Source organism: Cucurbita pepo, chromosome 3, assembly GCF_057944985.1.
Source record: "Cucurbita pepo subsp. pepo isolate OVF chromosome 3, ASM5794498v1, whole genome shotgun sequence".
Classification (NCBI taxonomy): Eukaryota; Viridiplantae; Streptophyta; class Magnoliopsida; order Cucurbitales; family Cucurbitaceae; genus Cucurbita; species Cucurbita pepo.
In genome coordinates, this window is record NC_141800.1 from 4744092 (window position 1) to 4761538 (window position 17447).

General features: G+C 33.9%; 2 protein-coding genes across 3 annotated transcripts; one reads left to right on the forward strand and one right to left on the reverse strand.

The window, feature by feature from the left end:
* The first annotated feature begins 4045 nt into the window (after positions 1–4045).
* Positions 4046–10977, forward strand: MHX (magnesium/proton exchanger). 2 transcript variants are annotated; one of them, XM_087122643.1, is made up of 9 exons: positions 4046–4298; positions 6391–6793; positions 7202–7377; positions 7541–7659; positions 7776–7906; positions 8670–8785; positions 9198–9414; positions 9570–9699; positions 10391–10977. In XM_087122643.1, the coding sequence occupies exons 2-9, from the start codon at positions 6400–6402 to the stop codon at positions 10686–10688; spliced, it is 1581 nt and encodes a 526-aa protein (XP_086978769.1). In that variant the 5' UTR covers positions 4046–4298; positions 6391–6399; the 3' UTR covers positions 10689–10977. The 2 variants fall into 2 exon arrangements, with proteins under 2 accessions (XP_086978769.1, XP_023528234.2); XM_023672466.2 differs by having other exon boundaries at positions 4048–4298; positions 8658–8785.
* Positions 10978–11004: 27 nt separating this feature from the next.
* On the reverse strand, positions 11005–16576 carry GCP4 (GAMMA-TUBULIN COMPLEX PROTEIN 4). Its single transcript, XM_023672461.2, has 16 exons — positions 16162–16576; positions 15796–16087; positions 15553–15689; positions 15266–15364; positions 14937–15054; positions 14238–14516; positions 14042–14122; positions 13887–13970; positions 13479–13565; positions 13333–13388; positions 13003–13197; positions 12386–12611; positions 12208–12296; positions 11865–12018; positions 11638–11760; positions 11005–11344 (listed from the first exon to the last, which is right to left on the reverse strand). The coding sequence occupies exons 1-16, from the start codon at positions 16332–16334 to the stop codon at positions 11273–11275; spliced, it is 2265 nt and encodes a 754-aa protein (XP_023528229.2). The 5' UTR covers positions 16335–16576; the 3' UTR covers positions 11005–11272.
* Positions 16577–17447: the final 871 nt, after the last annotated feature.

Here is a 17447-nt window from a genome sequence, read left to right on the forward strand (position 1 = left end):
ATGGTTCCTTGGAATTTTTCATCCCTTAGCTTCCATGTACCATACTTCACCAGTTTTATTACGATATGTGAACTAAAACAGCTTATAGGAGGAGATTGAGAACGAAATACAAGTTTGTTGGAGGACATAACGTAACCCGAATATATTATTGAAAAAACAAAACAAGGAAGAAAATTTCACAAGTCCCATGAAAAATGAGTTTGATTTTCGAGTCATTTTCACCAATTTGACTCTCTTGACTTGATTTATGGCAAATTTAAGGAGTTTTTAATGAAATTTTGAATGTTCGAACCCACCATCAAAATATCAACCGAACCAACTAAATAATACGTTGAGATATCATATTAAATTATAATTGTAGTATATTTGGATATGTGTTATAAGAGGCATGTTATTAAAGTTTAGGACCAAATCGAGCTTATTTTACTGATGAATTGCACGATGAACCTTTAGGATTATGCAATTTTACGAAATTAACTAAACAACCATCGAGTATTAATCAGAAAAATATTATCAATTTTGTACCACATGTGTTTTATAATTTTTTATAATTTTATTAAAAAAATATATAAGAATAATTAAAAAAAAAAAATCAAACCAAGACTTATCAAAGAAAATTAATATCATTTTTTTTTCTCCTAGATTTATTATTATTATTATTATTATTTTTTTCACTAGAACTGTTAATCATTGAAGCAAGAAAAAACTGGGTTTTTCTAAAACATGTTGAAAAAGTAGTCACTACATTAATGTCTTCCACAACTAACCTATAGTCATATTTGAATTCAAAATAGTGTAATAAAAACGTTATAAAATACTCTTCATTATTGATCAACAACATCTATCAATAGGTCACCTAACCTCAAACACAACAATCCATACCAAATTTTAGTCCTTTTTGTCTTCGTCAAAATGGGTAATTCAATGCTAACGTCCCTACATGATGTATGGCAAATTAGGACAAGAGGGAAAACAAGAAATCACTTAATAAGATATAAAAAATAAAATAAAAATCGATAAATATTGTCACGAACACTTCTCCGATAATTAATTAATAATCGACTTTAATTCTTAGGACCATTTAGAACTATTTTTCAAACCTATAGTCAATTAAACATTAATTTTTGGTCAAAAAATAAATAAATAAAAGGAACCTTACTCCTTCATTAATATAATTAAACATATAAAGAAAAATATTGGATAAAATTGACTCTATTGACAAGGGCAGTTAACTAGTCTTAAATGGGTCTCATTTTTTTGGGTTTGGAGAGGTGATCCTCGGTCTTGGGGCTCTCAGAAGCCCACAACTTCAACTTGTGAGTAGCAAATATTGTCCGTTTTAGTCCGTTACGTATCGTTATCAGGCTCACGATTTTAAAACACATCTGTTAGGGAGAGGTTTCCACACTATTATAAAGAATGGTTCATTCCTCTCTCCAACTGATATGGGATCTCACATGTTTTCTCTTCTTCAAGTTTCCCATTTCATTTGTGCAAATAAACTGTAAACATGCTACAACAGATGGTGTATACGTCAAAATGGGCATAGTTCAATAATTAGTTAAATTGGCAAAAATGTAAAATCCCTCTATCACGAGCTTTAATTGAATGAGATATCGACATATTCGTAAATTTGATAGTTGGCATTTGAATTTTGTGATTGGGTAGAACTCATATTCAAGTTTATGAAGTTCAAGGGCATTGTTTTGTGTTGTCATGAATATGAGGTTGACTTGTCTAAGAGGAAATTTGGAGATAAAAAAATGTATGAAGGAACTAAAATTACTTTTTCAGCCTAAACATGGTTATTCATTATGTGGCTACAAAATTAAGTACTTTTCCCTTATAATTACTAATAATGTTTATGAATTTTAAATAAAAGAAAATGTGGGGATTAAAATTTAGGCTAAATTAATAAAATTAGGTTGGAATTATATATTTTTGTCTGAAAAAGTAGCTTTAAATTTTCAAATCATTAATATTTTATTTTAAAGCACTCTCTAACTTTCAAAATAATAATAATAATAATAAAATTGAAAAAATATTTTTTAACTAAGAGTAAAAAATACAACAATATTCTTCTTTTTTTTTTTTTTAATTTAAAAAATGCCTTTAAAACTTCTTTATAAAATTAAAAAACACATTTGAACTTTTATTAAAAAAATAAGAAAAATACTCACTCATAAATTTTAAAAGGTAACATTAAAAAAATTTAGAGTCAAAAGACGATTTTTGTCCCTATATTGATCGTAAGAATTTTTTAATTTTTTTTCATAAAGGTAAAGGTGTTAAATCTACTTTTAAAATTTTATAGGTGCTTTTTAATAAAACTTTTAAAAAATAATAATTTGAGACTAAATACAAAATTTATAAATATTTTTATTAATTTAACCTAAAATCGTAAAAAGAATAAAAAAAGAAGAATCAATCGTGTTAAAAGAATAAATATTAGTCTTAAATCTCTAAATCTTTTTTATCAATTTGGTGTATAAATACAAAATTAAAAGTTTAAAATGTATTAAATATTCTAAAATTCAATCAACAAACTCATAATTTAAACTGTACATAGTTTAATTTCTTTACATTATATTAAGTTAGAGGTGAAAATTCTAGTAATTTAAACTTGTCAGGTTTATTTATGTGAAAATAAATTCAACTAACATTTTCATTTAAACAACGTTTTCACATTTTTAAGTAACTAAAATGAATTGATAAAAAATAAATTCAACTTTTTTCTAATTCATTGTAATATATTTTTAACAATTTATTTAATATTTACACTACAAACTAATTAAAATAAAATTCCATTAAAAAATATTAGAATAATTTTTTTTTGTTAAAAGAATATAGACTAATCTTATTTGTATATATTGTCTAATGCAACTATTTTATTTTAACAAAATAATTTAACAAATTATACAGAAAACTCTAATTTTATAAGAAAATTAGATGTAATGAAATAATAGATAAATCTTTTTTTTTTCAATAATTAGAATAAAAATTATTGAATTTTTTTTAGATGCTTTACATTTTTTTAATAAAAAATATATTAGAAATATATATAAATGGACAAAAACTTCCCACGCCGGATATGCGTACACATAATTTACCCAGATAAATAGTTACACAATATACCCAATATAATTATTTTTTATATTATCTAAGTTTACAATTATTTAAAAAGATTAAAATAAAATTTTCAATTAAATTTCGACTAAATATAAAATTTAAAACATAAAAAATTCGTGTACAGTGTAGACAAGTTTTGTGCTCTACGTGCCTCGATGGCATGTAGGTCTGTGTTCGAATGTTGGATCGTGTTATAAATTATGTATATACATCATATTTTGTATTCTTTATGGCATTTACATATGTCTTCGAGTATTAGGTCGTGTCAATAAGTCAAGTACTTATATCAGATTTTGAATCCTCTATGACATTTACGTATGTGTTCGAGTGTTGAGCGGTGTCAATAAGTCACGTACTCACATCATATTTTGTATTCTCTATGCCATTTACGTTTGTGTTCGAGTGTTAGGCCGTGTCAATAACTCACGTACTTGCACCAGATTTTGTTTCCTTTGTGGCATTTACGTATGTGTTCGAGTATTGGGTCGTGTCAATAAGTCAGGTACTTACATCAGATTTTGTATCCTCTATGGCATTTACATATGTGTTCGAGTGTTGAGTCGTGTCAATAAGTCAGGTACTTACATCAGATTTTGTATCATTTATGACATTTATGTCTGTGTTCGAGTATTGGGCCGTGTCAATAAGACACTTATTTACATTAGATTTTGTATCCTCTATGACATATACGTCTGTGTTCGGGTGTTGAGCCATGTCAATAAGTCACATGTGTGGCTAAATCTCGCTAAATCTTGGTCCTTTAGCCCAATCTTTTGGAATTAGATTTTAATTTTTTTAATTATAATATTTTTTTTAAAAAAAAAAAACTATATAATATATGCTTTAATGTGTCGGCTACTAATTTTGCATTAGAAAAAATACAAAAGAAAATTGATTTTACAAATTGTCTTTTTCCGTTTTCGTTGGAAGAGGAAAGGAAAGAGACAAAATCAGATTTCTTATAATGTCAAATCTTCCAATCGAATGGATGGTGTAGATACTCCCAGTCCTCTCCAAACCACATCAATTTTCCATCTCTACGATGCTGGACGGCGATGCTTCAGTGCCGGAGAGAGCACGGGACGGTGATGTTCCGGCGAGTACTGTAGCGCTCACTTTAGTTTAGTTACTGTTCAACTCTCAGCTGCTGTTAACATCTTCCTTCGGAGGTATCTTCGTTGATTTATTATTTCCCTTCCGTGATTAGATCGTGGTTTCATTTTAAGTCATTGCGTTTCTTTGATATTCTATTGAGAATGTACTGTGATTAGTATTTGTGCTGAGTTTCTGTAGTTTTCCTCTTCTTTATTTATTTATTTATTTATTTTAATTTTATTAATCTTCATTGACATGCTTGATTGTTTGATGCATGTTAGTTCGTCCTTTTGACATTTTCATTTAGTTGCTAAAGATAGTTGACTCAGTTCTGAATTCTGATGGGCTTGGTTACAAGTTATGTTGCTTGAAATGCAGACGGAACATTTCACTGCTTGTTAGTTCTTTGATTAGAATTACTACCTTCCAATTTTAAATACCGACCTGTAATTTTCTTTCACTACTTACTGGCAAAGATGATGCTCTCGTTAGCTCTCCTGCATTCTGGCTATCGATTACGATGTCACCGTAAAGAACTAAGAAAAAACAAGATAGTGCAGGGTTCAACACTAATTAGAATGTCGGTAGAGTATGTTTGAGCCTGGATGATATGACCTGAAACTTGAGTTGGAGAAGTAACATTTTTTCCTCCAGGGATCTTACTTGAAAAAATGATCGATCCACAAAGCTCATTGAGCGTTCATCCATGGCTGATGTGTGACACTTGTCAAGAATTGGTAAGTTTGTGTTAATCGACATAAAATGGGTCGTCTGCATACTTTCTGCATTGATTGGAAAATGGGCTATTACTTGGGAATGATTTTCTTGTAGCCAACAGTTTTCCAACTAGGTATTCAAATTATTTTTCCAGGCATGTGGATATGATAGGAAGGATAAGTCCTGAATCCCTTTCGTTTATGCTAGGTGAAAGTTACCTGAGCCAAGTTATGCATAAAATTGGTTGACAGGTAGGCATGAGTTAACTTAGGAGTCTATAAATCACATGTCTAGGTTTCTTTTTGGGCTTTAGCATGATAGGATGGGCAATCTTCTGTAATGTACATGGGTACGTTAAAGAAAAGCAAGAGTTGTGTGACTAGGGAGAGACTAAAGTTTCTTGAAAACTTGTTTGGCTCATCTCTCTTCTTCTATACTATGAATTTTTATCAAGTAGTATCTCAACACTTCTTAGAGCACGTAAAGAGGGAAGAAAATGGACAACCGTATGAAATCAGTAGAGCAATGATTGGGGCCTATGGTAGTGGAAGTGTACAAGATACCAGTGCTTGAAAGGATCTTTACAATGTTAGTGGAGGGTGAGTTAAGCTGCTATTGAAGAAACAAGAAGCTGAGCATGCAAGGGTGGACCTTCGAATCAAGGGAATTCAATGAAAGGGAAGCAGCTGGTTGCTTTGATCTAGGAGGGTGAGAGCGGGGAAATGAGTGGAATGGTCTGAGAGGGGGTGAAGATGATGAGCTAAGCTTTCATGCGGAAGGACGAATTACCACCATTTGACGAGATAGATCCAGGAAGATGGAGTTTTTTTCTAAAGTGGAACATTGTATCAAAATGATCGTCCACTGCAGTAGAAGTTGGAGCTGCGTTTCAAGATGAGCTTACTTGGCATAGGGCATAATGCTACAAGAGAGATTGAGTGGGCTGGGAGCCCAGCGTACCTTTGATTTTAGGGCTTGAACTCTGATGGTGGTTTAGCACTAATTCATAGTAGTTCACGCTCGAGATTTTTTTCCTAGTAAGCAAATAAAATTTGAAAGATTGTGGATACATAGTCTTAGACAGAATGAGGGTTTTAAAGGCTTTGGATGCCATGATACTAACACCTAGTTAACAAACATTCATGACGTTGTCTGAGACCTTAGTAACTGCTTTTTGATTAATAATGTTGTATTCTTGTTCAATGTATAAAAGGAGTATTGAATGATGGTCACAGTACATGAAAAGGTATTTATTGTAATTCATGTCCTAATTGATGTCTTGCAAGAGAACTAATGTGCGTTGATCGGACTCTTGACTTGCAGTTTCTTTTCTCATGGTATCATTTGTTGTCATTTTACATCAAAGGATGCTGCTGCTCTTTATTTATTAGGCTCATTGATATTTTGCAATTAAATTTGATTTCCCTTTATTGGATTTGTGTCTGGCAGTTGATTAAAATGGTACCATTAGCTAAAGAAAGTGTAGAAAGCAGACACGGAATTTCTAGTATTATTGGGACCGGAAAGTGTGAAAGCTACTTAATTTTTAGTAGTGAAACTTCCCTTGGGGATGCATTTCGGATATTCCTATATTTTATGGGCCTTGCATATTGTTTCATCGGATTGTCTGCTATTACTGCTCGATTTTTCCGGTCCATGGAAAATGTTGTGAAGCACTCAAGGAAGGTGGTAGAGATAGATCCATACAACAACACTAAAATTGTTCGATATGAGAAGGTCTGGAATTTTACAATTGCAGATATCAGCTTACTGGCGTTTGGCACTAGCTTTCCTCAAATATCCTTAGCTACTATTGATGCTATTCGAAATATTGGCAACCTGTATGCTGGAGGTTCATTCACTTACTTCCTTTCCTCGCATAAGCTCTAAACTAGGACTTTCAAGTGAATGAACTTGCTGAACTCTGTTTTCTTTTCTTTTTTTAAAATTTGAATTTTACATATAAAAAGATATATTAAATTTTACTTCATTCATCAATGTTATCTGGTTAGCCAATTCACGCCCAAAAGCTTATGCATGCCTTCTGCCTGACACTTGAAATTAACTTTATAGTACAGTTCATCGGGTTCTTTTCTTTATTACTATTATTATTACTTTTTTAGCCATGAGGGTTAAAAGGCTTTGTATTATGAGTAGAAACTATTGATTTTTTCCCCCTCTCTAGAAGTCTGATTGTGTGGGATGGTACTCTATTGCCATACAATAATTTTTGTTTATTATTTGACTTAATGTAATATAGGTCTGGGACCTGGAACTCTGGTTGGTTCTGCTGCTTTCGACCTTTTTCCCATTCATGCTGTTTGCGTTGTAGTGCCTAAGGCAGGAGAGTTGAAAAAAATATCTGATATAGGAGTTTGGCTAGTTGAGCTTGCTTGGTCTTTCTGGGCTTATATTTGGCTGTACATTATTTTGGAGGTAATACTTTACATTTTCTCTTTGGTAGGATGCTCTAACTCTTTTCTTGCCCCTTTTGACATCACATGTATTGTATTTTCTCTTTAATCTCAAGTTTTAACGTTGAAGCAACTCTAACTGCGTTATGTCAAAGTATCATAGCTGATATATATTGTACTCTTAGGTGTGGACTCCAAATGTAATAACTCTTTGGGAAGCTTTGTTGACTGTGCTACAGTATGGATTACTGCTTACACATGCATACGCTCAAGATAAGCGATGGCCCTACTTGTCCCTTCCCATGTATGCTTGATCTCTCTCCTTTTTCCTATTTCTATTTCCCTTTTTTTTCTTGTGATGGTGGAAACAAGACAGGTTCTTTTGGAAATATGCTTCTAAATTCCATTCTGACTTGCCAGGGAAAGAACTCAGAGGCCAGAGGAATGGGTGCCACCTGAGACTGCTATATGCAAGCAGGACTTTCAAGCCCATGAAAATGATCAGAGAAGCATTGTTGACATTTTCTCTATCCATGATAAAGATAAGAAAGGTAATAGTTAAATTGATTCATTTTTCAGTATGTTGTTTGGGAAATAGGCTGAACTGAAATGCTTCATAATCTTTCCGTAGTGAAAATTTATGATGGTAAGAATGTAATTGTCATTAGTTTCCAGAGGCCAGAAAGTTATGGCTCTAACTGAGAGTTTGATAGAATTTGTACGTGAGGCTTATTGATTGGTTGTTTATTACAAGTAAAAATTGAAGGATGTAAGCCAAGGACGTTGCAAGAGAATCTCCCATCACAAAACAATATGAATATGACCCTACAGAGATGAATTTGTATTTTAGTGCTCCACTTACATTTGTACAGTTGATTTTCATTGTTCTACCAAATGCAAAATGCTCATGAGTGGAATTGATGGGAGATTATTTTATTCATATTAGGAATCAGGAAGATACATATTAGGAATCAGGAAGATGATGAAACTTTCAATTCAAAGAATGTTTCTGAGTTTTCTCTTTTGCTTATTGGAAGTTTTGTTACTCTTTTGTTGTGTAAGGTTAAGGTTACAAGTTTGATAGTTTATGCTAATCTTTTTTATAGATATTCATAAGAATCATGAGCATACCATTCCATTTTTGCCCCTTTGTTTGATGGGAAACCTTTCTCTTTCCTTGATGAAATTATAGTTTCTCATGGAAATAAATTGTATTAAAATTTATTGCAACCTTTTATATTACCTGCCTTTTTTTGAAAATAAAAACCATTTTGCCTGCATATTGATATCTCCAACTTCTAGTGTATCATGAAGTTCCTGGACATGATGTCGGTGAATCCTCCTGTAGTAATTCTCTGGAGATGGATGAAAATGAAGACCACCCTCACGTGCTTACAATGTGGAAACAGCAGTTTTTGGATGCCCTTTCGGTAATGTCTTATATGCTTTTATGATAGTCGATCATTTTCCCTTGCCTACCAAGGAATTATGCTTCATAATTGAATGCTGGTTACCAGTATGGTTGGTCTTGTTGTCAAAGAAGCAAGTATCTCTGCTTTTAAAGCCGTGAGTTTAAATTTCAATTGCCATCTATTCTAAGGGTTTTCTTATACCAAGTTTTATGGGATGGCAATTATCCTGCGAGACAAGTCAAGAATTATGTATAAACAATCCAAACACTAATTGTCACTCAGAAGAAAATTGTCAAATGTTCTTCAGACTTATTTAATAATTATTCTTAACTCATCCTTGTTATATGCGAGTGGGCATTGTTTATCCTCCTACATGAGCTGGAGAAATTTAACCAATTTTAAATTTCTATTTGGTGATTCCTTTTGTCAGTTGAAAACTTCGGAATCAAAGAAGCAGTATAACATCTATTTACGACTTGCAAGATTATGCTGGCGGTTGCTTCTTGCTCCGTGGAGGCTTTTGTTTGCCTTTGTACCTCCTTATCACATTGCTCATGGATGGCTTGCCTTTATTTGCTCCCTTATTTTCATCAGTGGGATAGCTTATATTGTCACTAAGCTCACAGATCTAATAAGCTGTGTCTCAGGTTCTCCTTACTGTTCAATAAAAAAATATGAACTTTCCTCTATTTTCGGTGAAGGCTATTATGACTCAATAGCGTAGGAAATAATGCCATCTCCTTTATGTCATTTTATTTTTCTCGCAGGTGTTCTGATTTTTTTCATCTTCTGTGTTACGCAGGAATAAATCCTTATGTCATAGCATTTACAGCATTGGCAAGTGGAACTTCTTGGCCAGATTTAGTGGCTAGTAAGATTGCTGCTGAGCGCCAGACAACCGCAGACTCTGCCATTGCGAACATTACTTGCAGGTAGGTTCTCTCCGAACTCCATTACTTTACCTCGTATTCTCTTGTATATGTAAATGTTTGTGTGGAATAATGTAGTGGTCGGTCTGTCCAGACAAATATAAATAGTAGGTTAAATTACAAAGTGTGTTTATTTAATCTCGATCCTTTTAAAAAATTTCTAGGCCTTGATTTTAAATTTTGTTCTGGTGTTGATTTGTATCCTCTCCTTTAAAATGTTATAAATAAGTCTTTTCTGCTAACTTTGTGTTTAACGTCTAGGCGTCATGCTGATTGTGTTATTTAAACATTATGTGAGGGGGTTCTCTCAGGCAGTTGGGATGTAAGCCTTAATTGTAGTGTGAACGGTAGGAGATAAATTAGACAATGAAAATCTGAGGGCTTATTCCCTATTCTGGATCTTCTTAAGGAATATAGATGCAAAAAGGCAGCCCTTAGAAGTTAGAAGTAGAGGGGAACCGGACGGAAACCTTTCCAGTTCTTTTTTCCCTTAAATCCTTATCTGGAATCATTGCCGTAGGGTTCTTCTTCCCATCATTTCTCATAATATGATATGTTGGTGAAAACAATTGAATCTTGAAAATGGAAAAAGCTGTACATCTCTGGAAATTCTCACCTGATTTTGAAGAGAAATGGGAACATTGAAAGCAATATGTGGATTAAAGGTCAATTGTATTGCTTGACAAATTTGCAGCAATTCAGTGAACATATACGTGGGAATTGGAGTTCCATGGCTGATAAACACTGCATACAATTTCATAGCGTATAGAGAGCCCCTGAAGATAAAGGATGCTGCAGGCCTCAGCTTCTCATTGCTGGTGTTTTTTTCGACTTCGGTGGCTTGCATTGCCGTGCTTGTGTTTAGGCGTCTAACATTAGGTGCAGAACTTGGAGGGCCAAGGCTTTGGGCTTGGGTTACGTGCATCTTTTTCATGTTGCTCTGGCTCATCTTTGTGGTGCTGTCTTCTCTCAAGGTTTCAGATATCATCTGAACCCAGTGATCTCAATTTTAGCCTTCCCCGTTCTGGATTATAGAAATATAGAGAACTCATTTCAATGCAACAATAGTCACAAGTTATTATTTTCTACCTTTTACATTAAAACGTAGTACAGCCATTTTTTCCAAGAATACACCATCGTAATTGTAATATTATTTACTATTATTATTATTCTTTCTTTCGAACAAAAATGTCTTATTTACTGAATTGTATTTGAATCAAAAGTTATGCCTTAGGTGACATTTATGTCATACTATGAAGAAATAGCCAAAGTTCATGAGTATATGCTTTGATAGGAAGAACAGGTACGTGAAGTAATTCCCTATAAAATTTCCATTGAAAATCTTCACCCCATCTCCAATTTCGTTCATGAAGATTGTAATAACAACAAAGACAAAAAATCAATCCTACCCATGATTGGTTCAACCAGCAATATCCATCCGAAGTGCTCCTATCTTCCATGACCAAAATCTATATATATATATATATATATATATATATATGATTCTACACTACAAAAATGAACACAAATGAGCACATCTGAGTTTTCAGTGAATATCGGCAACATGAAATTGGTGCTATTGTTGATTTAGGACAGGAAGTGCTGCTGGACGTGGTCCAACAACGTTGAGCACTCCTCTTGCAGTGGCCTGTTGTAGAACAACAAAAATGATACATCATTCAACTAAAAGCATACGCGAAAACACTTCTGGAATATCCAAGCTATTCAGGGTTCCACTCCTTAAATTATACTCATATAATCTATCTATCCCACGAATCTCTAAGGAGGAGGCTTCACCCACTCGGAGGCTAGCTCGAGAAGAAAACTAAGGTTTTAAGTTATTAAGTTTTCGACGAGGTCTATTTCTATATATCTTGGATGCCTAACTACCAAGCCCTTTAAGAGTTGAAAATAAAAATAAAGAAAAGAGAGACTTTTTACCTCAAAGAAGGAATTGAAATTCAAACGCATCAAGAAACGTCTCAGGAACGGAGCCCTTTGACTCCCGACCAGCCTGCTACTTCGCAAAATCGTGTATAAGGAGTTTGATTTCTTGTTGAATTCCTAGAATCAAATGTAATGGTATCACATAATAAGACATCTATACCATTTTAGGAATATCTGATCAAGAGCTATGAAATAAAATTGTGTAAAACTATATGCTAGACCTCAGTTAGGTGCTCCAGTTCAGAAGGGTCTGAACTTTTGTCTTGATTTTCTATACTCCAGCAAAACTGTAGGCAAAGCTTCATTATGCCATCCAGTATCCTCGAAACCGAACCGATATCCAAAAATGACTGTGAAATTAAAGCAGATAAGTACCTGCACCAGGTGCTTAAATGCATTAGCAGAAGTTTTCAATTTATTACAACAGATTATCTCTGAATCCTCCAAAGATCAGCTCATCAAAAACCAACTGATCAAAATGTTTTAAAAAAAAAAAGATGGTGAAGACGAGCTGTGATAGACGAATCATTAAGAAAACCATATAAAACTAGTCACTATACATACTCTTGATGAAATCCCACGAGCTCCGTGAAATCATGAGAATCTTGGATACGATCTTGCAAAATATTCCATTGAGATTCAATCACGTCGACCTAGATGACAAATAACGAACTTATTTACAAATAATGAGCGATATTTCAAGTGCATGACATTGAAGTCAATAGAAGGTATTAAATCTGACCTGGATATAAAACTGAAGATTCCTGATCAAGAATGCCATGTGTTCTCTTACACGCCACATCTGTCTAAAACGTTGCCTTTTCTGTGGAGATATCGAACCATCAAATCGAGCATTGCGATTTTTAGAAAAATCAGCATGATCTTGGTGCATGAGGGATGCCCATGATTTCTCCAATTCCATTTGCGTTCGCTTCAGCCGCAATAAATATTGGAAGACCCTGCAATACCTGAACCATTCATCTTGTCAACAGTTGAAAGATGCAGCAAGCCAAAGGGATTCATAAGCTCCCCACTCCCCCAAGAACACTAAAAATACGAGTTTACAATGGATACTCAAAAAACATGCCTCTGCTTCCATTGTAAGAACTTTTAAACCCCTGCAAATAACATCACCACAAACCGAGCTAATGATATTCTCTCGTAACCTGTGTTTGCTTAAAAGAAAATGGGACGACTAAAAGATCCATAGTTAGTAACTTAAGCCCTTGTTGTCTCTTGGAGCTCGCCTTGAAGCAGGCAAAGCCTTGGGAAGATTAGTGAGGTCATGTACATGATGCAAGTAGTGGACCCTTAATACTCCCATTATCCAAAAAGAAAAAGGTAAAATCCAATGCTTACTTAGAGAGCACTTCTTGAGTAAAGAATAACTGCAGGGGCCAATCAATATAGTATTCAAGAGCAACACCATCCCAGCCATCAAGAGACATATCTGAAGATATATTTGATAGAGCACCCCCAGGATTTCCATCGGTGTAAGTTTTTTCCTTTGGGTCTCCTTGGGCAGACTTGACCTTGACTCCGAACGATGGCATCCTAGTAGAAGTGAAAAGGATTACCATAGGCACGATTAAGCGCTAAGCTGGTTCCCCATTATATGTGCATATAAATGTGTGTGTGTGTATAGGTATATATATAGTTAGAATTGGAATAAATTTAGCAACAACTTACCGCAATGATACTCTCGAAAAGTATCTGTCTTCATCACTTGTAGTCTTTGTTGCAGCCTGCATGGTATGTGAATTATGGAGACAAAGTTTATGCAATCACATAAATAATGAAGAACTAGCATAGTCGAGTTGCACAAGAAAAATTACCAACTGAAATGGGATCATAAGATCAGCTTCAGCAGTCGACTGGCGAGGGGGTAGACGCATCAAATGGCGACTTTCCTCAAGAAAACACTAGAATAACCAATCATCCTATCAGCATAATATAATATGAAGTAACAATAAGGAATGTTCTAACACCAGTAAGCTCAAACAACAAAAGATATTGGTCTTCTAGCATATTTTATTAAGGTAAAATCAAGCAAAGGATATAGAATATAAACACATGAATACAACAAAGACATGGGAACAAATGTGGAGATGACATCTCAGTTAAAGTTTCTTCTTAACGACTACCGAATCCGGGAACCAGTCTTCTACAACATATATACGAACAATAAAAGATAATTGAAGAATAAACTAAAGAACTTAAATTCATATTAGTCCATCTCTTACCTGGAAGAAATCACCTTTTGCTAAAAGGAAATAGTCTTTTAAGGCCTTGAGGTGTCCATTCAGGTCAGCACGCACAACTACAAGCTGCCGAGATATGTTAGCGAATTATAAAAGGATGAAATAAAAAGTAGAACTACATGTTCCATAATCAGAACCTGCCAGAGATGACTAGCCGCAATAGCCCTAATTGAATCAATAGCAGACTCAAATGATCTCTTATGAAACTCAGATGATTCCTGTACATAATGAAAGGCCATTTATCTAAGTAGGGATGTTATGATAGGCAGATAGGAAACAAATTGAAGCCAATCCATGTTCCAGTGGTAATCTAATCGACATTATTGTCTAAACCTTGAGATCTAAAAGCATGGCTTCTATCTTATCAGCTTCAGATTGCAGAAGCAATTCTTCTCCAGTCAACTTTGTGGCAAAAAAAGGTTCCTTTTGAAGGGGAAAGTTTCTTGTATTTCCTTTAATCTTCAGAGGTAATCTAGGCATATGTGAATGTGATTGGTTTCCAGCACCCTGACACCAAAAGGCGTTGCTTGGGTTCCGAAGAACTCTAATGGCTTTACCAGCAAAAAGAATTGATTCTGCAACCTTCATATGAATATAATCAGGAAGCATATCCTGAAAGCAAAGCGAGAAAGGAAAAGATCGGTTAGCAATTATGTTCAGATTCAAACCCCTGTTCAAAACACGATGTGTCAACAATCATTAGTGCACTTCAACAGAATTTAAAAGGCCCATCAGAAGAGCGTTGTGAGGTTATTAGTCTATGTGCATGCAAGATGACTCAAAAACTCATAGATATTAGAAGAAAAAGGGCCGAAGTAAGCAAGCATTGAAGTAATATGTGAGAATATGGTATGTATCATATAGAAAATGGAGATGAAAAACCAGTCAAGATGAGCCCATGATAAATTACAAAGATGTCGAAAATGCCATTGAAATCCAATTCAAATTTAAGTTACTACATGAAGAACGAAAAGCAGTGATCGTTGAGTAAGAAAACTGTAGTATCGGTAGAAGACGTGGCAATGAACGTACCAGATAAATGTGAAATCCTAGGTGCCAATCAGTCAAAGATTCATCAGTCGATAAGCGTCCTAACTTTTCTGACAGAACTTGTACAGCTGAGCCTTGATCAGTCTCCCTGCCATCCTGCCTGAGCAATTTGATGATCATAAAATTACTCGTGCATTTCTAGATTGTAAAAAATTACCCAATGTATACAAAAGAATGTGAACAAGAAAAATTAAATCAAGGTTGACTATCTATCACTTATTCTCTCTAAACAACGGTTTCTTAGTCCGAGACAATATATTTACAATCTACCCATGTTTGCTATTATAAGATACAACAATTCTTAGAGTTACCTTCTGATGAAAAATTCTCCATGCTTATCTTGAAGGATCCCATAAACCATCCATGATGCTAGTTGATTGTACATTACCTGATGACCATGCCAAAGGAGCCTATTCTTTTGGCAGAGGGAAAGATATGAAAAGAGAAGAGACAAAATAAAATTTTAACAGATTAAGCTTTTCCAATAAAATGTAGCTAGCAAACTAATCTTGCCACATGATCTACAATGAAGAATGAACAATTTAGATGAATATAGGATATGGAAAGCGGCCTCGGATTCAGGAAGAGACTTGAATACCTTTGAATGCAAGTCTGCAATTCAGGCACACCACAGTGACAACGTTTGTGAAGAAGATTGAGTAATTGGCCACCTCGAATATCGTCACGCTCGATCTCAAGAACGAGTTGATGCAGAGGTGGAAAAAGAACAAAGAACTATAAAATACAATCAATAAATAAGTCAAATCCATGGCATCATCTTACAATCATTGACAACAAAATTAGGTTCAGAACAAAGGGCATCCATCATCTTAGAACCAACCTTATCGAGGCCCTGGGTGACTATTGCCAAAATTGGCACCGTTTCAGACAACAGTTTCTGCTCCACATGAAGAACAGCAGATCTATAAACAGACAGTATCTCTACGATGCCATTAGCAATGGCCCTCCTATACACACTGGGGATTTCAGTTTTATCTTTAGACGACTCCACAGAATTGGGTAAAGAAGACCCATTACTAGAACGAATCCAACTCAAATTTCTAGACTTAGTAGCAAAGCGGTCGAGTTCTCTGTAGTAAAATCCTAACACGATGATCCTCTGAATTAAGTCCCTGAATCGGAATATAGAAAATCATCATCAAGAAATTGTATAAAAGAACAGAATTGAAGTGGATTGTGGGCGTACCTTTCGCTGGGTTCGAGAAAGGAGATATCAGGGGCTAGCTTGAACGTGGGCTCGCCGGAAATGGGGGCATCGGGAGGTAAATGATTCAACCCTAGAAGATTGTAATGCTCTCTTTCGTCGATAATCAGATCGCCGGTGTAACCCAGTAGAGCAAGTAGAAGTTCATGCAACATTTTTGGTCTTTCACTCTGGAATTGCGAAACGAAGTAGCAAACGAAATGAGGAAAGCATCACAGAGAGGCGCACTCCGAGGTGAGAAGAGAGAAATTTGGGGGTTTTTCGAGGTTGGCAATGGCGGAAATGCTTCAAGCTTTACAGAATTTTCAGTGAGCTTCTGAAACCAATTCAACTTCAGATTGGAGTGGAGGGTTTTAGCAAATTAAAACTTCAAAATTTTCTCATTTAAATTCTTCTTTTAGAAAACCATTATTTTTGTTTGAAAAATGAAAGAACTTAGCATTTTCGCGGGACCCTAACAAGTAATTTCTATCCATATTTTTTTTTTCTTTTCAAAATTACAAAATTAGTCTCACAACTTTAAAATTTTATATTTTTTAATCTTTTTATTTCAAATTTAATCCATAAATTTTACATTTTAGTAAAATAGATTCATATGCATACAAATATAAAGTTCCATTCATAATAACATTAAAATTTATATTTAATTGATTAATTATATTTAAATTATTTTAAATTTTAAAATAAAGTAGGGACTAAATAGATACAAAACTCAAACTCAAACTCAGTTTAAAAAAGTAACCTTGCAATTTAACGGTTGAAATTTTGAAATATTAATTTCAAAAAATAATAAATATTTTATCGGCAAGTAAACAAGACATAAATGATCGATCAAATAATTAGAAGTTCAAATTCTTACCTTATACATATTCATGTTGAACTAATAAACAATTATTATCACACGTTAGGAATTAGATAATTGTCTAATGCCTGAATAAATAGAAAAATAGAGGAAGAATAAAATATGAAAAATAACAAAATACAAGTAATATGCATAGTAAACTTTATGAAATATTTATTAAAACCCCAAATAATTTTTTTTTTATCCTCATTAATTGTGAAAAACTTGTAAAAAAATTATAGAAATAATAAATAACTTTTTAAAATAATACTTTAATATATTTTTTTACTTTAAAAAAAAAAAATATATATATATATATATATATATATATTATAAAATGGAAGATATTTTCCCATATGCTCCCTCTTGGTAATGGCGGGGCCACTATGTCATTTCACTCCACATTCCATGGAGATGGCTAAGCCAC